The sequence below is a fragment of the Oryctolagus cuniculus genome, chromosome 12, assembly GCF_964237555.1.
Source record: "Oryctolagus cuniculus chromosome 12, mOryCun1.1, whole genome shotgun sequence".
NCBI classification, from domain to species: Eukaryota; Metazoa; Chordata; class Mammalia; order Lagomorpha; family Leporidae; genus Oryctolagus; species Oryctolagus cuniculus.
The window spans coordinates 74,380,451-74,398,960 of record NC_091443.1 but is presented as its reverse complement, the minus strand read 5'-3'; the positions used below and the strand labels follow the sequence as shown (position 1 = coordinate 74,398,960).

The following is an 18,510-nucleotide window of genomic DNA, read 5'->3' as shown; positions in this document are numbered from 1 at the left end:
TAACCAAAAATCTGCTAATATGACACTTAGCGTTTTACGGCTTACTTTATTACTTTACTTTGACCTCAGATCAATAACTGTTTTACATCAACACTGGGTGACTCAGAAATTCCACACTTAGTCATTTATCTTATGAAAATGTGTCAGAGATGCCACCAAGGCTTACATGGGAGACAGCTACCCCCACGACTATTTATAGCTGTGCTAATGAATATGGCAGCCACCAACCACAAGTTGCCATTTAATGAAAAGTAGTTACAATGAAATAAAATCTTTCTCAGTGGCACCAGGCCTGTTTCAAGTGCTCAGCTGTCCCCCGTAGCCAGTAGCTTTGACACTGAACAGCACAGATGAATACGCTTCCGTCACTGCAGGAAGTTCCACTGGACAACATTGGTTTATAGGAGCAAAGCAATAGAAACCATTGAGATACTCCACAAAAGGGGCACGTCTAAGGCAAGGTATTAATTTATTCTCAAGATACATGATTTACATTTATGTTAAATGTTCTGTCTTTTTAAATGATTACATATGTGTGTTACATACATAATTACATATATAAACAGTATAAAGGCTATTTAGTGAGAGAGAGAAATGTTCATGACAAAATATTGAATGCTTGAAGCCATTTATAATGTCATCTCAATTTTGGTATTGAAATTATCTATTTTTTTTTTTTTTTTTTTTTGACAGGCAGAGTGGACAGTGAGAGAGAGAGACAGAGAGAAAGGTCTTCCTTTTGTCGTTGGTTCACCCTCCAATGGCCGCCGCGGCCGGCGCGCTGCGGCCGGCGCACCGCGCTGATCTGATGGCAGGAGCCAGGAGCCAGGTGCTTTTCCTGGTCTCCCATGGGGTGCAGGGCCCAAGCACCTGGGCCATCCTCCACTGCACTCCCTGGCCACAGCAGAGGGCTGGCCTGGAAGAGGGGCAACCGGGACAGAATCCGGCGCCCCGACCGGGACTAGAACCCGGTGTGCCGGCGCCGCTAGGCGGAGGATTAGCCTAGTGAGCCGCGGCGCCGGCCCGAAATTATCTATTATCTATAGAGAGAAGGAAAGTTGAAAAGAAACATACCAAAATGTCTCTGGGCATTGTAAGTGCAATTTAAAAAAATAATTATATAAATCAAAATGTTACCAGGGTGTCAGCACTGTGAATGATTTTTACTTCCTTTTAAGCTTCTTTTCATACTGAACGGCTTTTCAAAATAAATGCACTTTTTTACAATGAGAAAAAATAAAACTTTTCATTTATAAAACAGCGAAGTTCATACAGAATAATTCTGGATTGCCCTATCCTATGAGATTTCCTCTTCTGTTTATTTCTCCTTCCTTCATCAGACTTCATCAGAGTAAGGGGCTGTGAGATCATCTTGCTCATAGTACATGGTGGTAGATATTATTTGTTGATGAACTAAATCAAGCAGGAAGACAAAAGCCTTTTAGAAAAAAAAAAGGCACTTGGCAATCTGCACCTGAGAAATCAGGTTTCAGGTTTTATTTAATTTTAATTAATTTTTTAAAACCTCACCTACTTCCAAAACAAAATAATGTCTAAGGGGCCAGCACTGTGGTATAGTGGGCTAAGCCTCTGTCTGTGGTGTGGCCATCCCCTATGGGTGCCAGTTCAGGTCCCAGCTGCTCCTCTTTGGATCCAGCTCTCTGCTATGGCCTGGGAAAGCAGCAGATGACAGCCCAAGTCCTTGGGCCCCTGCACCCGTGTGGGAGACCTGGAAGAAGCTCCTGGCTCCTGGCTTCGGATCAACTTAGCTCTGGCCATTGTGGCCATTTGGGGAGTGAACCAGCAAATGGAAGACCTCTCTCCTTGCCTCCCTCTTTCTGTCTATAACTACGTCTCAATTAAATAAAATCTTTAATGAAAAAGTGTCTGAATCCATCTGTAAAGTTCAAGGAATAGCGGCTGGCAACCTTGTCGGTAAAGGGCTGGAGGGTAAATATTTTTGCTCTTGCAGCCAATATCATCTCCGTTGCAAGCACTCAGCTCTGCTGTTACAGCATGAAAGCAGCCACGGACGGCACTAAGATAAATGAGTAGGGCTGTGTTCCAGTAAACTTTTATTTACGGATGCTGAAACACGGATTTATACAGGTTCCACATGTCACCAAGTGCTATGCTTCTTGTGTTTTGTTTTTTTTTTTTTAACCATTTGAATTCTAAAAGTCATATGTAGCTTGTATGCCGTATACAAAAATAGGCAGTGATGGGCCAGATGTGGCCCAAGAGCAGTTTCCCAGCCCCTGTCACAGATAACAGAGCCCTGCACCTCACAGCTGCAGACGCTGAGGGGGCAACAGGGCGCGCTGTCGCACGCAGCGTGACAGCCACTCCATGGCAAGTGGGGGCCGGAATCAGGACTTCTCACACTCAACGCACTGTGCTTTCCTCCTCACCACACACAGACCTCAGAGGAGAAAATCAAGACCCTCAGTCCTGACCTTCCACACACAGCTGAATAAAGCCACCTAGTCAAATTTTCAGAAGATTGTCTCCATGGGAATTAACAAAATCTAATAAACGTGCAGCGTTTGTCCTCAAGCAGATCTCTGAAGACGAGGCTGGAAACTTCCGGTTAGTACTTGCCTTCCTCCTAAACTTCCATTGGATGCATTCTCAAGATGGGCGAGAATGCTGATTTGGGTTGTTTTGGCACAAATGATCAAGCTAGGGACATAATTATTGCCAGGTCCCTAATTAATTTACTTTGAACACCGAAAAGCACCACAGTCAAAATAAAACAGAGGCTTCTCACCAAGGTAGGAGACGCCTTCTTCCGGAGAGATGGTGCCGTACTTGACCATCATCTTCACAAAGTCAATGAGCGTCTTCATGATAGTGATCAGTGTCTCCTTCTCTTTCGCCTCCTTTTCTGTATGAAAGCACAAAAGGACTTAAGGACAACTAGCGGAGTGCAGCTTCATCGTTCAATGCCAATGCATGAACGCCATGCATCTTATTAAAGTATTTCTCCCTACACTGATAGCTAAAACCACACATATTTAATTTTTGAAAAATCAATGACTTAATTGGGAATAAGGGAGAATGTCCTGTTATACTGAACTTCTCAGAACTTCAAAGCTCCAACTTCTCTAACAAGGTTTACATATTTTACTAATAGAGAATGACAAAGGCGTTTCACCCTGAGACAACATGAACCCAAGAGGGAGGGTGGAAGATTGGCCAAGCTGACAACTTTCCTCTACTCAGGCAGTAAGTCTTTGAGAGCCAGGACCACCTGCATTCACTCACTAAAGTTGATTTTCTTAAAGGGAATAAGAACACACATGTATTTTTATTTTTAAAATGCAAGACTAATAATTTTGGAAGTGGTATATGTTGCTTGTTACCTTCTATTTTCCTTGAAAGAATGCATGCATACAGGAAAACTACTCCAAGGGTATAGAAGTTAACCAAAGTGCAAAGTACCATTCTCCTCCTCAGCCCCCACCCCAACTCTCAGACCCTATAGGAACCATTGACAGCTCCTTGTGCTGTGTTTGACGGAATCTACAGCTTGATGGGACAAGGTGGTCCATGACAGCACAGTCGCTCAGTAGATGTATTCATTCTAAGACCAGAAGAAAATGTATTCCCATTTTTCAAGTAAAGTAAAGCAAACTAAGATGCTAGGATGAGCTCTCTATTCTTAGCTACTGGGAAGGATTTTGTCTCTCCTGCACTTCCTCACCACCAACATGGCTGGCAGCAGCCCTCTGTCTACACTTCCTGGCTGATAGGGATTTGGAATCTTTCTTCTTCCCACCTGCCTGCTCTGCAGACTCAAACCAGCCCCAGACTGGCTCTTCCAAGATCCACACTGAGGAGGAGGGAGGGAGTGCCACTGCTAGTTCTCACACTGAGCCATATTCACAGCTCAGTGTTGCTGGTTTTTTTTTTTCCTTCAAACTTATTTATTTAAATCGACAGATAAAATTGTAGGCATTTATCACATACAACATGATGCCTTGAAGCACATATACATTGTGAAATTAACATACGCATCACCTCACATAATCATCACATTTGTGGTGAGGACTTAACACCTACTCTCCCTAAAACTCCTCAAGAATGGCAGCTTTGGAGGGGGTCTGGAGAGGTGTGGATCAACAGAGGTGACATCTGGCTTTCCAGCCAGTTTATCATTCCTCAGTCAGTTCAGACCTTAGGTGAGAAAGAGGTATGGTAGGAGCAAAAACCTCAGTATATGTATCTAAGGGAAAATTCTAGAAAAATAATGGCAAAAAGAAATTGGGTGAAAGAAGCTCGAAGATAAAAATAAACAAAGAACATCCCATATGTTGGGATTTTAAAATACCACAAAAATCACAGGTTGGGAGGGAGCAAAAGTAGAAGTTATGATGGCAGCAGGAGATCCTGGTTAGTTGCTCAAGGTCAAGTGCATGGAAGTATCTGGAACAGCACTGATGCTCTTCACTGAGAGGAGTGAGTCACCAGGATGACGGGGATTCTGAGCTGGGCGTCTGCCAGCCAGCAGGGCAAGAGGGCTCAGAATGGACCTCTGAGACGTGCAGCCCTGCCAAGGCCAGCAGGGGGCCGGCGCCATCTGGCCACGGTCTGCAATTGAAGGACAAGGGATTTCTCCAGAAACTAAAGTGCACCCACTCCAAGGTCACTTCTAGGAGGTAACCAGTGACAGTTACAGAAATCTTATGCAAATGTTCAATCTGGGGCTGACTCTTCGACTGGGGAGAAGAAAAGCCCCAAAGGCAGTGCAAGGATCTGTCTGGACAATAGCCACAGAAATGGTGCACATTTCATTATTATCCTCTCTGCAAATTAACCAAAACTTCACACAAACTGAAATCCTGTTAGCTCAGTGCACATCTGAGAAGACACCAGGACACACAGAGGATTTTGTTTTCAAAAAACCAAATTATTTTCTTAGAATGTTGTGGGCTCTAGGTCTCCTTTTGTCCAATGTCCTTCATTTTAACTCATTTGAAGGTGAAAACTGACAATATCTATACAGTAATGTGTTGAAAAATCTAAAGAGGATAGATTAGTTTCCACACATAAGAGAGAAAATGAATAGACTAAAATAAAGGTTTGTTGCAAATGGAAGGATTTGCTTCCTGTTTTTTTGCAACAATGTGGATGAACCTAGAAGACATTACTCTAAGTGTGATAATCCAGACACAAAGAGAAAACTACTGTGGACTTTTAAACAGTCAAACTCATAGAATCAGAGTATGCAATGGTGATGGCCATGGGCTGGGGGGAGGGGAGGGAAAAACAGGGAGATGTTGGTCAAAGGTACAAAGTTGCACTTATGTAACATGAAGGAGTTCCGCAGGCTGCAGGCTATGGTAACTGCACTTAACAGTAACGTTCAGGGGGCCGACATTGTGCAGCAGTGGGTTTCGCTTCCACCTGTGAGGTCACATCCCATATCAGCATGCCAGTCTGAGTCCCACCTGCTCTGTTTCCAGTCCAGCTCTCTGCTAATGTTCCTGGGAAGGCAGCAGAAGATGGCCCAAGCATTTGGACCTTGCCACCTACATGAGAGACTCAAATATGTATAATTTATCAAGTGTATCTCAAAAAAAGCTGAAAGAAAATAGAGGAGTTGCAGTAAGATTTGAGGTTGGAAGTGGGCATTTAGCCTAGGCATGTCCCACAGTGGAGTGCCTGGGTTTGAATTCAGCTTTGGCTCTTGACTCTAGCTCCCTGCTAATGCAGACCTGGGAGGCAGTGGTGATGGTTTAAGGGGTTGAATTCCTGCCACCATGTGCGAGACCTGGATTGAGATCCTGACTCCCAGCCGTTGTACACATTCAGGGAGTGAATTAACAGATAGGAATTCTTTCTTTCTCCTTCTCTCTCTCTCTCTCTCTCTCTCATTCTCTCTCTCCCTCCCTCTAAAATAATTAAAAATTAAAAAAAAAAAAGAGTTGAGGCTGAACTGCTGAGTGAGGGCAGGAATACTGTCTGATTCATTTTCAAACCCACACAGGTTCTCTAGAGCACCTCGCACGCAGCAACAGCAGATGTTCAATAACTGTTTGTTGAACAAATAAACGAGCCCTCTGTAACAAGATGATTAAATTATCCAGTAGCTCCACCTTTCCTGATTGCCTTTCCAAAATATTTTCATTACTAGTACACTTCTTTTGAAAAAAAAAAAAAAAAAAACAACACCTAAGTGACCAATTTTTTCCAAGCCAACATTGATGTCATTGTGGATTGCATTTGGAAATAGAAAACAGGAAGAAGAAAGCCCACCCACACATTCCCTAGAATGACTTTCTCTACTACACATGGTGAGAAAGCACAGTGCTAACCTGAATCAATACTTTTCAGCAGTGCATAGAAGTTTGGGAAATACTGGAGCTCCTCAAAGTTGTCTTCGCTGTAGGTTTTAGTCCTCCTTTCCAAGCCATTCGTCAGGGTTAAGGTGTCAGATACGGTTTCATCATTTTCCACATTAGTCAGATCATCTTGAATTGCTGCCATTGGAGTCTCCATTGAGGGGGTGGTCAATAAAAAAAAATAAGCTTTTGTTAGGACTAAGGAAACTCCAGCTCCATTCTTCCCTCCGGGGTGCCCTTGCACGTGAAATACGACAGTTCCTCCTGCTTCGCAACCTCCTGCAGGTTCAAACCCTTTTCTGGACATGCGTGCATCCTGGCACACGGAAAGGTCATTGGGACTCAGGGAGAGGCGCTGCACTTCAAGACAGGTTCCCACTGAGGGTTCAGCAGGCAGGGCACTCCTGGGTTCCCGCTCTGTTCACTTTCCCCTCTATGAGTTCCCCAAAATCTCGCCTTAAAAACCTGCCTTTCACTGAGGAGCGGGGCTCTGAGTGCCAGAACCTGCCAGGGGGAATGGTGCCGAGCTGCGGGGACGTCTGTCAGATGGACGCACAGCAGTCACACCCGGGAATCCCTAACTAACAAGAATTCTTCCTCATAGGTCTGCCTTTCTTCAGGGCTCCCCATTTTAGTAAACGTCCCCTCTCCATGCAGCAGACCAGACAAGTCGCAGAGCCTTTTCTTGACTCTTCGTTCTTCCCCCACCCAATCCATCAGTTCTGCCTTGTTGGCCCTCTTTTCCAATTTTATATCAGCTCTATACATTTCTCCCTTTCTCCACTACCCCACCTCAGTACCAACAGCCATCACATCTCAGTGGTACAGCACTCACTTCCCATCTATTCCCAACACTGCGTTTTCCACAATGTACCCAGAGTTATCTTTTTAACAATATGAAGGTCTCACTCCTTTGCTTCAAACCCTTCAAAACCATGGGTTTTCCCATGGTTCTTAGAACCTAACTCATAAGGCTCTTCATGGTCTGGCCTGGGTCCACCTCTCACTCTCTTGTCTCCCTGTTCTCTATTTGAGGCACACTGCCCTTGTTTCAGCTGCTTGTATTCTCCACATTGCCTTCTCTACAAGCTGCCTCTCATGGTCACAATCTAACTCTTCTTCGATCTGAAGTTCTCACCTCAAGTTACTTCCTCAGGGAAACCTTCCAGGCCTAAGTCCAGGACAGTTCCTTTTTATGATATCTCATAGAACAATGTTTCTTTCCCCAGAACACTTAAAGCAGTTGTAATGAAAACCATTTGAAAACCATCTACCTCTTCTACAAGACTTTAACCTTCATGGGAGCAAGGATTGTAGCTTTTTAAACAAACATAGTATTCCCAGTGCTTGGTGCATAGTTGGTACTCAATAAATATTTGTCAAGAGAATATTTCATTTGCACTGATGCATTTAGATAATGTGAGTGAACACTTCAATATATGAACATTTTAGAGATGGGAGAGTAAGAAGTACATATGGAGATAAAGGACATGAAAATAGTTATCTTGGGGCCAGTGCTGTAGCATAGAGGGTAAAGCCGCTGCCTGAAGTACTGGCATCCCATATGGGCGTCGGTTCAAGTCCCGGCTGCTCCACTTCCGATCCAGCTCTCTGCTATGGCCTGGGAAAGCAGTAGAAGATGGCCCAAGTCCTTGGGCCCCTGAACCCATGTGGGAGACCTGGAAGAAGCTCCTGGCTCCTGGATTCAGATCAAGTCAGCTCTGGCCGTTGCAGCCATTTGGGGAGTGAACCAGCGGATGAAGACCAATCTCTCTGTCTCTCTGTAACTTTGCCTTCAAATAAAATAAATAAATCTTTAAAAAAAGAAAAATAGGTACTCCAGTTTCAGTGCATATCAGCACGCATGAATGAAAAACATGAATTCTTTGATCAATCTAAAAAGATTTTTCAAGTGGGTGGATCTTCAAAAGCTATTTTAAAAGATATCAGCAAGTGGAGATTTGAAATTGGGAAAGGAAAGGAGATTTTTTTAAGCTTTTCAGTAAAAAAAAAAAAAATCCAGACCCAATTTCTGTTTGCTAATCTCTCTAAAACAGAGCCATCAGCCAATATATATCCTTTTCTCGTATTTGAGATAGACTGTTGGAGATGAGAGGCCATGGGATTAGGTGCTCTGGTGAAGAAAATCAAAGGCAAGGTGAGAAGTCTGGTATCCTCCCACTGTCAGCTTCATCTAGCATTTTAAAGAGAAATCAAGAAGAGGAGAAATATCTCAGTAGTTTGGTTGAAGCCAAGGAAAAAATAGAGAGGCAAGGGGAGGGAACATGTGTGACTAATCTGAGTAAAGGATGACACCCGGGCTTCCAGATCACGGGAAGGGGAAGGAGCAGGTGGAAGAGTGTAGCCTAGAACTGAGATGCAGCTTCTGGCAAAGAGCCAAGGGGATACCGGCGCTGCCACGGCACAGCATCCACTCCACCTGTCGCTTGTCTGGGGGCTTGGGACAGATGATGACACCCATGATAGGAGTCAGAAACCAACGGGGCTGTGAGACACTTGGTTACAGTACCCTGGGACTGTATGAAGAGCTTGCTAGGGTGTGACCTTGTTATTTCACATAATATTATGTGTTATTTTCCTGAGTAGCATCACATAAGACATAACCTTTACACACAGCATGGCATGTAATCTTCAAGTTATTTTTGAAGTAGGGTTCATTTAAATTTTTTACCTTCTGGGTACATATTATTCTGAGTTATTTTACTGAGTAGCATCACATAAGGTGTAGCCTTTACATACGGTGTAGCATTTTTAAGTTATTTTCAAAGTAGGGTTCATTGAAATTCTTTACTTATGGGTACTTAATGAATATGTATTTCCAGTGGGCTAAAAATGCCACATACCCTAAATCTTCTTTGGTATCAAATAAATACAGATATAGAGACACATCTATATGTTTGTGCACATACACACACACACACACACATACACACACACCCCTACCTCCCTGTCTCACATACACACACACAAACACACATACATACCACTTTCTCTGGTATTTTTCCAGCCTCATTCTCAGTCCTGCTTGTGGGTTTATTGAGCTCCTCCTCATAGTTGTTGGCTTCCTTTGAAATCAATTGTTGTAAAGCCTCTGCTACTTCATCTTCCAGGGTGTGTGCCTGGCTTTCTGTGATCTGTTATAAAGAAACAAAACATGTGTAATGACCACTATTCCCATGCTGGTCATTTTTAAAATGTGTTTAGTTGAGCACATGTGTTTAAAAGAGGAGTCTTCTGAGTCCTCTTTGTGGACCGCCCTTCCTGTGCCTCTACTGCATGCTTATGCTGGCTGTTTCCGGTGACTGCCTGCTCCTCCCAAGAGAAGTGTCAGGGCCCACCATGCAAGCTGTCAGTCCTGTCTGCCGAAGCCCACAGAACACTTGTGCTGCGGAACACCTTGAGAAGTGCCCGTCTACAGCTGTGGTGCATAATCAGGTAATCCGTGAAGCCTGCAGAGTTGGTGCCTTGCGAAAGGCTGCAGGGCCATGTCAGGGCTCAGGAGCCAAGAAGAGGAGGGGTCACACTGGGTTGCTTGGGGTTTTTCAAACACCCATCATGTGCCTTTGCTCACACACCTCCTCTACCTCTACCTAGTATGCCCTAGCTAGCCTTTTTTTTTTTTTTTTTTTTGACAGGCAGAATTAGACAGTGAGAGAGAGAGAGACAGAGAGAAAGGTCTTCCTTCCATTGGTTCACCCCCAAAATGGCCGCTATGGCCGGTGCGCTGCACCAATCCAAAGCCAGGAGCCAGGTGCTTCTCCTGGTCTCCCATGTGGGTGCAGGGCCCAAGGATTTGGGCCATCCTCCATTGCACTCCCTGGCCACAGCAGAGAGCTGGCCTGGAAGAGGAGCTACTGGGACAGAATCCAGCGCCTGGACCGGGAGTAGAACCCGGGGTGCCGGCGCCACAGGCAGAGGATTAGCCTAGTGAGTTGCGGCGCCCGCCCTAGCTATCCTTCTAAGCTCACTGACAACACCTTGCTTTGCAGTCTTTCCTTGCTGTCAGTGGAATCTAAGCCACTCTCTGGCACACTGAATTACTCTTATGGTTCCCAAGCAGCTGGCATGATAGGTGTGCGTACACCTGTCTACTTCTCCTGACAGACTATAAACTCCGCGAGAGACAGCATGGTGCCTTGTACAATGCTTCCTGGCAAACTCCAAACCGTGCAGAGAATTTGGTTTGTTCTCATGCATACAACTTACAAGGCCAAGATTCAGGAGTTTGGAAACAATCCTGTCAAACACTCCTCTGTCATTCTCCTCATAAATCCTGGTAGCGATCTTGTGGACAATGTCTTCAGCAGTTAAAGGAGTTCCATCGAGTTGATGAAGGCCATCTGGATCATCTAGACAGAGCAACCACAATTTCACATCATGGTGGTTCAGCGTCATATGCTATTTATAATCCACACTTTGCTTTTGTATACTTAGATATCTTTGAGCTAATTATGGGGTTCTTGGTTCACACAGACCCTTGGTCTGAAATAAAACTGGACTCTGAGTACCTAGGACAATAATGGAAATTCTGAAAGCTTATTTGACTAAAACCAAAAAATTCTCTCCATTTGCCATTGTGACTAATAATACAGACATTACACTTTTTATTTATATGGTATACCATATACATATACCATGCACATCTCTATAGAACACATAATTTGATATTTTACTTCTAAACTGGCAGTAACTTGGTATCATCCCCGCATGTCTGCTCTTAGTAGGCAAATTCTTGGGCTAGAGGTGGGGAAACTTGCCTTGCATCCAGCATCAGACTGTATACTGAAGATTCTATGATTTGTTTGGAACAAATATTTACTTCTAATTTAGCATGTATCAGAGTGCCTTTGTATAAGGCAGCTTCATAAACCCTACTCTCCAGAGAAGACGGAATGTATTTTATGTACATGAAATTAAAATTTTCAAAATGTGGCAACAAATCTGCACAAAGCAATATGTAAATCTCAGCAGGGCAGCATGCAAACATGTATCCCTGACTTTCCTAGCAATGCTTTGGGCCATCAAGGGTCCATCCTGAGGCCAAGGGTAGGCTGAAATGAAACACTGCACCACATCCACAGAGAACTGCCAGGAATCTGTTCGTCTTCCCTGATCCACTCCACAAATTCACAAGGCATTTAATGCTGTCACCTCTAGGCAGACTGGATTTGCATTTTGAAATAAAGGAAGTGCAATTATCTTGCAGAGAAAATGGAAATTGAATCCCTAGCCAGAATTTGCTCAAGTAATCCTCATCATATTCACTCAAAGAAAAGGAGCCTAGTGTTTCTATTCTGATTCTGCCCTTTCCTTTCATGCCTTCTGGGGCTTCAGTAAGGGATTTTCCGTGGCCTTTCTTCTAGATCTACAGAGATGAGGTGTATGCAGCCTCAGATATATGCAGAACAGCTCCTTCTTGTTTCAAAAAAAGCTTAGGAAATGAGGGCAGTGACTACATACACAGGATTGGAAGTTCTCTGTCCGTACATAATTCCTGAGCTGTTGGCCAACCCACAAACGGGGAGCCCTTTGAGCCCTGAGTACCAGGGTGACAGAGGAGCAGGAAAAAAAAAAAAGAAAGAGAAAAAAAACCCTACATACAATCAGTTCACCTCTTGGCTAGCTAAAAATTGGGGTCATTGTCCATTTCTCAGTGGCAGCAGAGGCTCATGACCGTGTAGGTCTGACCTCTGTATTTGCAAGTCGCGGGCCAGGCTCTCGGGAGTACGTGGAGCAGAAGCTGCCCTGTCTTGGAGATATGGGAGCATTCACCTCCCTTCCCACTCACCACTCAGGATCTGAAAAAGGAACAACACTGGTTGCCTGCTGGAGCCGGAAAATAACGGAGATGACTGTGTTTTGGTTCGTTTGCTTCACAACAGGGAGAGTGCTAGTAACTCGCTGAAGAAAGAGCCTCCTTTGTCTAATGCACTGCTGTATTCTTTTGAGCCAGGAGCTTGGGTCTTTTCTAGCAGGTCTTTGCTAGACGGGGTTAATAGTGGAGCACTTGGCCATCACTCCTGACCTGCCACTGGGCTCCCCTGATTCTTCCAAAATGGACACAGTTACTTGCAGTGACTCCCCAGCTGCTCAGGAAGAGATGTTTGACCTGCTGACCCGCAGAGGGAAGCCAAACATGAACTCAAAATTTATACCTTTTGTTAGGCAACCACAACATTCTGAGTGCATGTCCAAGGGCCGTGTCCCAAGTCATCATCTGCCCAGTTATATTCTGAATCCCTAACATCTACTGTGGTACTAGCATCCAATGTGGCACTCATTTGTTCAATAAATTTTTATTAAAGCCTTAATAAGCATAAGACACTGGAAACATTGTGGTGAATAGGTTGGGCATGGTCCCTGACTACACAGAGCTTATTGCCTAGTTCAGAGTCTGGTACATAGTAATTGCACAATGTCTGTTAGGTAAATATACACAGGAGCCCAAAGTACCAGCTCAGCACAGAAACTTGAAATATCCTAAATCATGCACACTGTGGAAAACACTGAATGATGTCCCTTATAGCACAAGTCCATTTGGACATTTCTCAAGCATGATCAGGTATGGGAACACACCCTGCTCCAGTTAGTCTCTGTCACCCTCTTGTCAGGGATGAAGTTTTCATGTCTCTGATGCCCTATTTACCATAACGCTCCCAGACCCTCTGGTCCCACGATTTCCAGGTAGGAATGGAGACCAGAAGCTTACGTATACAACATGCTCTCCAAGAACACTGGCCCAGTTTCATGTTACTCAACTTAGTGGTCAAATCCCAAACAGATCTGAGTCTCTACCTGCACATATGATCCGTCTGACCAATGCAGTCAAACATCATACTTTTTATTATTATTATATTATTGACAGGCAGAGTGGACAGGGAGAGAGAGAGACAGAGAGAAAGGTCTTCTTTTTTCCATTGGTTCACCCCCACAATGGCTGCTGCAGCCGGCGCACCGCGCTGATCCGAAGCCAGGAGCCAGGTGCTTCTCCTGGTCTCCCATGGGGTGCAGGGCCCAACCACTTGGGCCATCCTCCACTGCACTCCCTGGCCACAGCAGAGAGCTGGCCTGGAAGAGGGGCAACCAGGACAGAATCCGGCACCCTGACTGGGACTAGAACCCAGTGGGCTGGCGCTGCAGGCAGAGGATTAGCTTAGTGAGCCGCAGCACCGGCCACATCATACCTTCTCAATGTATTAAATCAAATGGTCAACTCCATCAAAACATTTAAATCTGCTTAGTATGCAGTTCTGCTCAGTGTCTATTTATTTCAGTCCAAATATTTTAGGTCAAAAGTAGAACACAAGATTTTTAAAACTTGCCCTTAATAGCCTGGAATAGGATGTGTGGTGTGTCCAAATATAAAGCATTGTCCCCAGTGCACCCCACAGATGCACACCACACTTCTGAACTCTCCCCAGGCTATACTGGCCTATGAAAGTTTCATTTAATTGGCAGTTGCTTTCTGGCAGAAAGAATCAGCAGGATTGTCTTGTTGCCATGAGACAGAAAAGAGACAGAGAAAAAAGCCTGTACCCGCTCCTAAGTGCTGGTCTGCAGAATGGAAAACAAACTCTCTTCCTCAGTGCCTGGGTACAGCAATTCACTTATTCCCTTACATATTCTTTCATTTGTTCACTGATTCATTCATAAATTCATTCAATGAATTCATAAGTATTCAGGCACGGGGCTACAATGTCTCTGTTCTGGTGAAGTTTTCATTAATTTTGGAGGAGAACGTTAATCATAGATAGTCAAGCTTATGAATATAAGATTACAAATTGTATCAACTGCCCTGAAGGGAAGAAATGAAGTTTCTATCAGAACATGTGTGCTAGGTGAATCTAGAAACGTAGACAGAACCGCTTCATGCAAGACCATGGAAGCCATACTAAGGATTTGGGTTTTTATCCTAAAAGAAATGGGTATCTACTAAAGAATTCTGAACAAAAGAGTGACATACTCAAATCTGTGTGCCCAAAAGACCACCCTACTGCCACATGAAGAATGGGCTGGAGAGGGGCAGAGTGGTTGCTGAAAGATCTGTAGAAGATTTTGTTGCAGTTCAAGTGATACATATTTGGAGACTGGACAATGGAAGTTATTGGGGGTGGAGGGGAAAATTGAGAGATACATAGGAAGTAAAATGAATAAAATTTGGTAGATTGGAATTTGAGAGGTGAGGGAAAGGATGAAGTTAGATTTCTGTCTTGAAAAACTGGATAGATGAGCCGGCGCCGTGGCTCAATAGGCTAATCCTCCACCTTGCAGCGCCGGCACACCGGGTTCTAGTCCCGGTTGGGGCGCCGGATTCTGTCCCGGTTGCCCCTCTTCCAGGCCAGCTCTCTGCTATGGCCAGGGAGTGCAGTGGAGGATGGCCCAGGTGCTTGGGCCCTGCACCCCATGGGAGACCAGGAAAAGCACCTGGCTCCTGGCTCCTGCCAGGATCAGCGCGGTGCGCCGGCTGCAGCGGCGGCCATTGGAGGGTGAACCAGCGGCAAAGGAAGACCTTTCTCTCTCTGTCTCTCTCTCTCACTGTCCACTCTGCCTGTCAAAAAAAAAAAAAAAAAAAAAAAACTGGATAGATAGTAATGCCTTTCCTATGGAAAGAGTACTGTAAGAGAGCTAAGTTGTGAAGTGGACAGAGACCATGAATTTAATCTTGGACATGTTAAGTATGAGGTGCTTCTGAGACTTCCAAAGGAAGATATTAAGTAGGTAGAAAGATAAATAGGTCTGTAGCTCAGAGAAATCCGGGCTAGTGATATGGGACATCAGGACATAGATGGAAACTGAAGTCACAGAAAAGTCAGGACAACCTAAAAGGAAAAGGATATGACCAGGAGAATATTGAAAAGCAAATAATAGATATTTCGTCTTTAGGGGGTATTTTATTGATCTAATCATTTGAGAGTTAGAAATTTTTGTACTAATTATTAAAATATATTTAAATGTTAAAATGCATCCAATAAGACAAACTATAAGTAGCAGGTTAAAACTTTTTTTTCAAAACATCAGTAAAGCAACCTTTAAAGGGAAAATAACATTTGGGACTCTGTAAAGCTGGGGCTTTGCTCATTAAATTCAGGCTTTATTTCAGTTTTGGAAATGGACAAAAAAAGACTGAATGTGCAGAGATATTTTTTAAACACAGGACTCTCTCTTAACCATTAATGGAAAATTAGAGAAAATAGGTAGAAAATTTCTTTATCTCTCACTTACCTTGAAATTTCTGATCCAATCCACTCTTGGTAGAATCATAATCATCAATCAGTCTTCGATTCTTGGTTGAATCAACATCTTCCACATTCAGTTTATTATCAAATGGGGAGCTTCTTATGGGTTGTCTTTCCTTCTCATTTTTTTCCTTTTCTGTTATTGCTTTTAGTAGGTTCAAGTTATCCACAAAAGAATAATTGCTTTCACCTGGCTTGTTCTCTGGAAGAGCCCCAAGCACAACACAGCCCTTTTAGATAAGATTCTCACAGCTTACATTGTTTAAATTAATATCAATATGACTTCTTTTTACCTGGAAGGTTTGCTTTTTTAATCTTGTCTGCTTCTGCTTCAGCAATCTGTGAAACAAACAGGACCTGGTTTTAAGTCATTGTTCCACCATTTACCAAGTATGAGAACCAAACGTTTTCATCTCTGTGGAATTTTATCTCTCTTTTTTGTAAAAAATAGATCATTCCTGTTTCAAAGCTTTGTTAAAAAGGATTAAATGAGATAAAGATCAGAGCTCTATAAACGTGAATTTCTTTCTTCTATAATATTGGTGAACAATGACTCTCTGGAAAATTAAGCAGTCTTACAATAGAGTGGATATGGTGTTGAGCTTTTTGAGTTATTGATCAGCTCTATATTTTATACAGTACTTGGTATACATAACGGTTAGGGCACAGAATTACCAAAACTAGATTTGCCACTCTAATTTCTGCCAATTTACTATTAAGCTGCTGAGTCCATAAATTCCAATTGCTTAAAATACTACAGTATAATTACATTAAATAATAACTAAAGCAAAATAAAATGGCATTTATAGTTTTGCTTTTGACCTACCTGTTCATTCAAAGGTCTTTCTGCACTTAGTTCTCTATTATGTAAAGATTTATCTAGAATAAACACACACAAATATAAATTTAATACTGCACTGGACAAAACGTCTCTTAGAAAATCTTCAAAAGAAAAGAAAAAATATTAGGAAAGTATTTTTATGAGACAAAGTATATATTAACAAAGATGATCAAGATTATACAATACCAATGATTATCAATGTCGCCTTGCTTTTCGTATTTTCCTGACTTAACAGAATCTAACAGACAGTTCTAACACTTGGCTTACCAGTTCTTCTCAACTATAGGGAGAACATAATTTGGCGTGATGTTATTGGCACAGTAGGTGTTCTTACATCATCTGCTGCACATATTATGAATAGAATATCTAAAAAAGATGGTAAGACAACTAGAAGAAAAATCCAAGCCGCTTTAGGTGGAAAAACTCTTTAAAAACTGAGATTTTATAAACAATCCACGTTATCATTCGATCATTTGAAAAGTGAGGGGGAAAAAATCCGTCTTCTGCCTCTAAATTCAAATCGATTTCTCTGTCAATATGCACGGCTATGATTTGACCAGAAAACGAGGCAAGGAGATTTACAACCAAGCTCTCCCTTCCGCGGCGAAATAACGGGTGGCTGGGAAGAAAAGTGTCCGCCTACCTTGGCCGCCTCCCGGTTTGGGGAAAGCCTCAATCGGGCTGCTGTGGAGCACCAACACCAGAATCCAAGTGCCGGTCCAAAAGAACCCCATTCTCTCACGCTCAGCTTCAGAAACCGCCTGGCGCCAGGCTCCGCGAGCTGTAGCTTTTGTTATGAATGAAAAGGAGGAGTAAAAAACAGGAAGAAGCAGAAGGGCGGGTGCGGGGAGGAAGAGTGACGGCCAATGGAGCTCGGCGCCGCTGCGGAGGGCCGCGGGCGCGCGCCAGCCCTGCCAGCAGGTGGAAGGCGAGCGCTGTCCGCCCCGCGGGTGCTGAAGTTCCTGTGACGCGCAGCCAGCCGCGCGGCTGCTAGGGCACAGCTCTACCTTCGCTGGGCCCTGGAGAGGAAGTGAGGAGGGGAGCGCATGCTCCATGCAAGCCAGAGGCGGGACGGGATGGCGTCAGCGACTGCTCTGCTACTCCGATACCCGGGGAAGAGACGGGGGAGGAGCGACGGGTCGGGAGCGTGTTCTCCTGCCGCAGTCCTGGGGGTGCTCCTGCACCCGGGGTCCGCCGCGTTGCCGTAAACCTGACTTCGTTGTCGTAACCTACCAATTGACCTTTACCGCAGGGTCCGAATGTCTTCTCGGCCCGTACACCTGTTCGGGAGAGTTAGTTAACCTTGTGCAAAGAGTTCTGCTTTGGGATTCTTCTGCTATATTTGCTCCGGAATCCCTTCTTTCCACTCCACCTCCTGTACTCAAAAGGTAGACATGTTCCCGTTATCCTTGGAAAGGCCCTGCCTTTTGTGATTTGTGTTGATATACCAAGCACCTCTTGATGCTCTCGCAGACGTCGCAGCTCTTAGGAGTTATTTGAATTGGGAAATTCAAGGAACATTTTTTCCAGAGTCAAATTGCTGCAACACACTCTCCCTCTCCTCATGCTGAAACAGAACAAAAAATCGTTGCCTGTTCCCGTAACCGTGAGTATTCTCATCAGTCCTGTGTAGATGACCAGCAAGGGCTGGTTTCATTCTAAGCTTATCCTTTCCCCCACAAAGTGAAAAACTCTCCCTTCACACACACACGCGCTGCACTTCAGTAACATTCTTCCCCAGGATTCAATTATGCCTGAGGACCAGGCTCTTCCAGGGGTCGTTCAAGAGAGGGCAGAGTGATGAAAAGCATTTTTTCATCATAACTAAATCTAGGAGATGCTTCTTATATTCTAAGCATTTTCCCGGAAGTCTAAGGTTATTGCAGACAAAGAGCCATCAAAAGATTTTTAAGTGATGAATACAAAAAACACTAATGTGAGCAGGATGCTGAGTGAACTCTGGTTTTCAAACAGAGCTTGGACCCTTTCCCCTGGACTGCGGCATGCCGGGAACTACTCTGAATAATGACCGAAGAGAAGGGTTCAGCACAATCAGTCCTTTGAT

The 18,510-nt window shown here is 44.0% G+C and overlaps 1 protein-coding gene across 1 annotated transcript in view; it reads right to left on the bottom strand.

The window, feature by feature from the left end:
- SCG3 (secretogranin III) overlaps positions 1–17,479 on the bottom strand; it is a 38,754-nt gene extending 21,275 nt beyond the window's left edge. Inside the window, exons 1-8 of the mRNA XM_002717780.5 lie at positions 17,089–17,479; positions 16,431–16,483; positions 15,898–15,943; positions 15,591–15,806; positions 10,575–10,717; positions 9,353–9,502; positions 6,321–6,498; positions 2,771–2,887 (exon numbers count right to left, since the gene is read on the bottom strand). Coding sequence (XP_002717826.2) covers positions 2,771–2,887; positions 6,321–6,498; positions 9,353–9,502; positions 10,575–10,717; positions 15,591–15,806; positions 15,898–15,943; positions 16,431–16,483; positions 17,089–17,179 — 994 coding nt within the window. The 5' untranslated portion in view covers positions 17,180–17,479. The remainder of the gene's footprint in view (positions 1–2,770; positions 2,888–6,320; positions 6,499–9,352; positions 9,503–10,574; positions 10,718–15,590; positions 15,807–15,897; positions 15,944–16,430; positions 16,484–17,088) is intronic.
- Between the last annotated feature and the right edge of the window lie 1,031 nt (positions 17,480–18,510).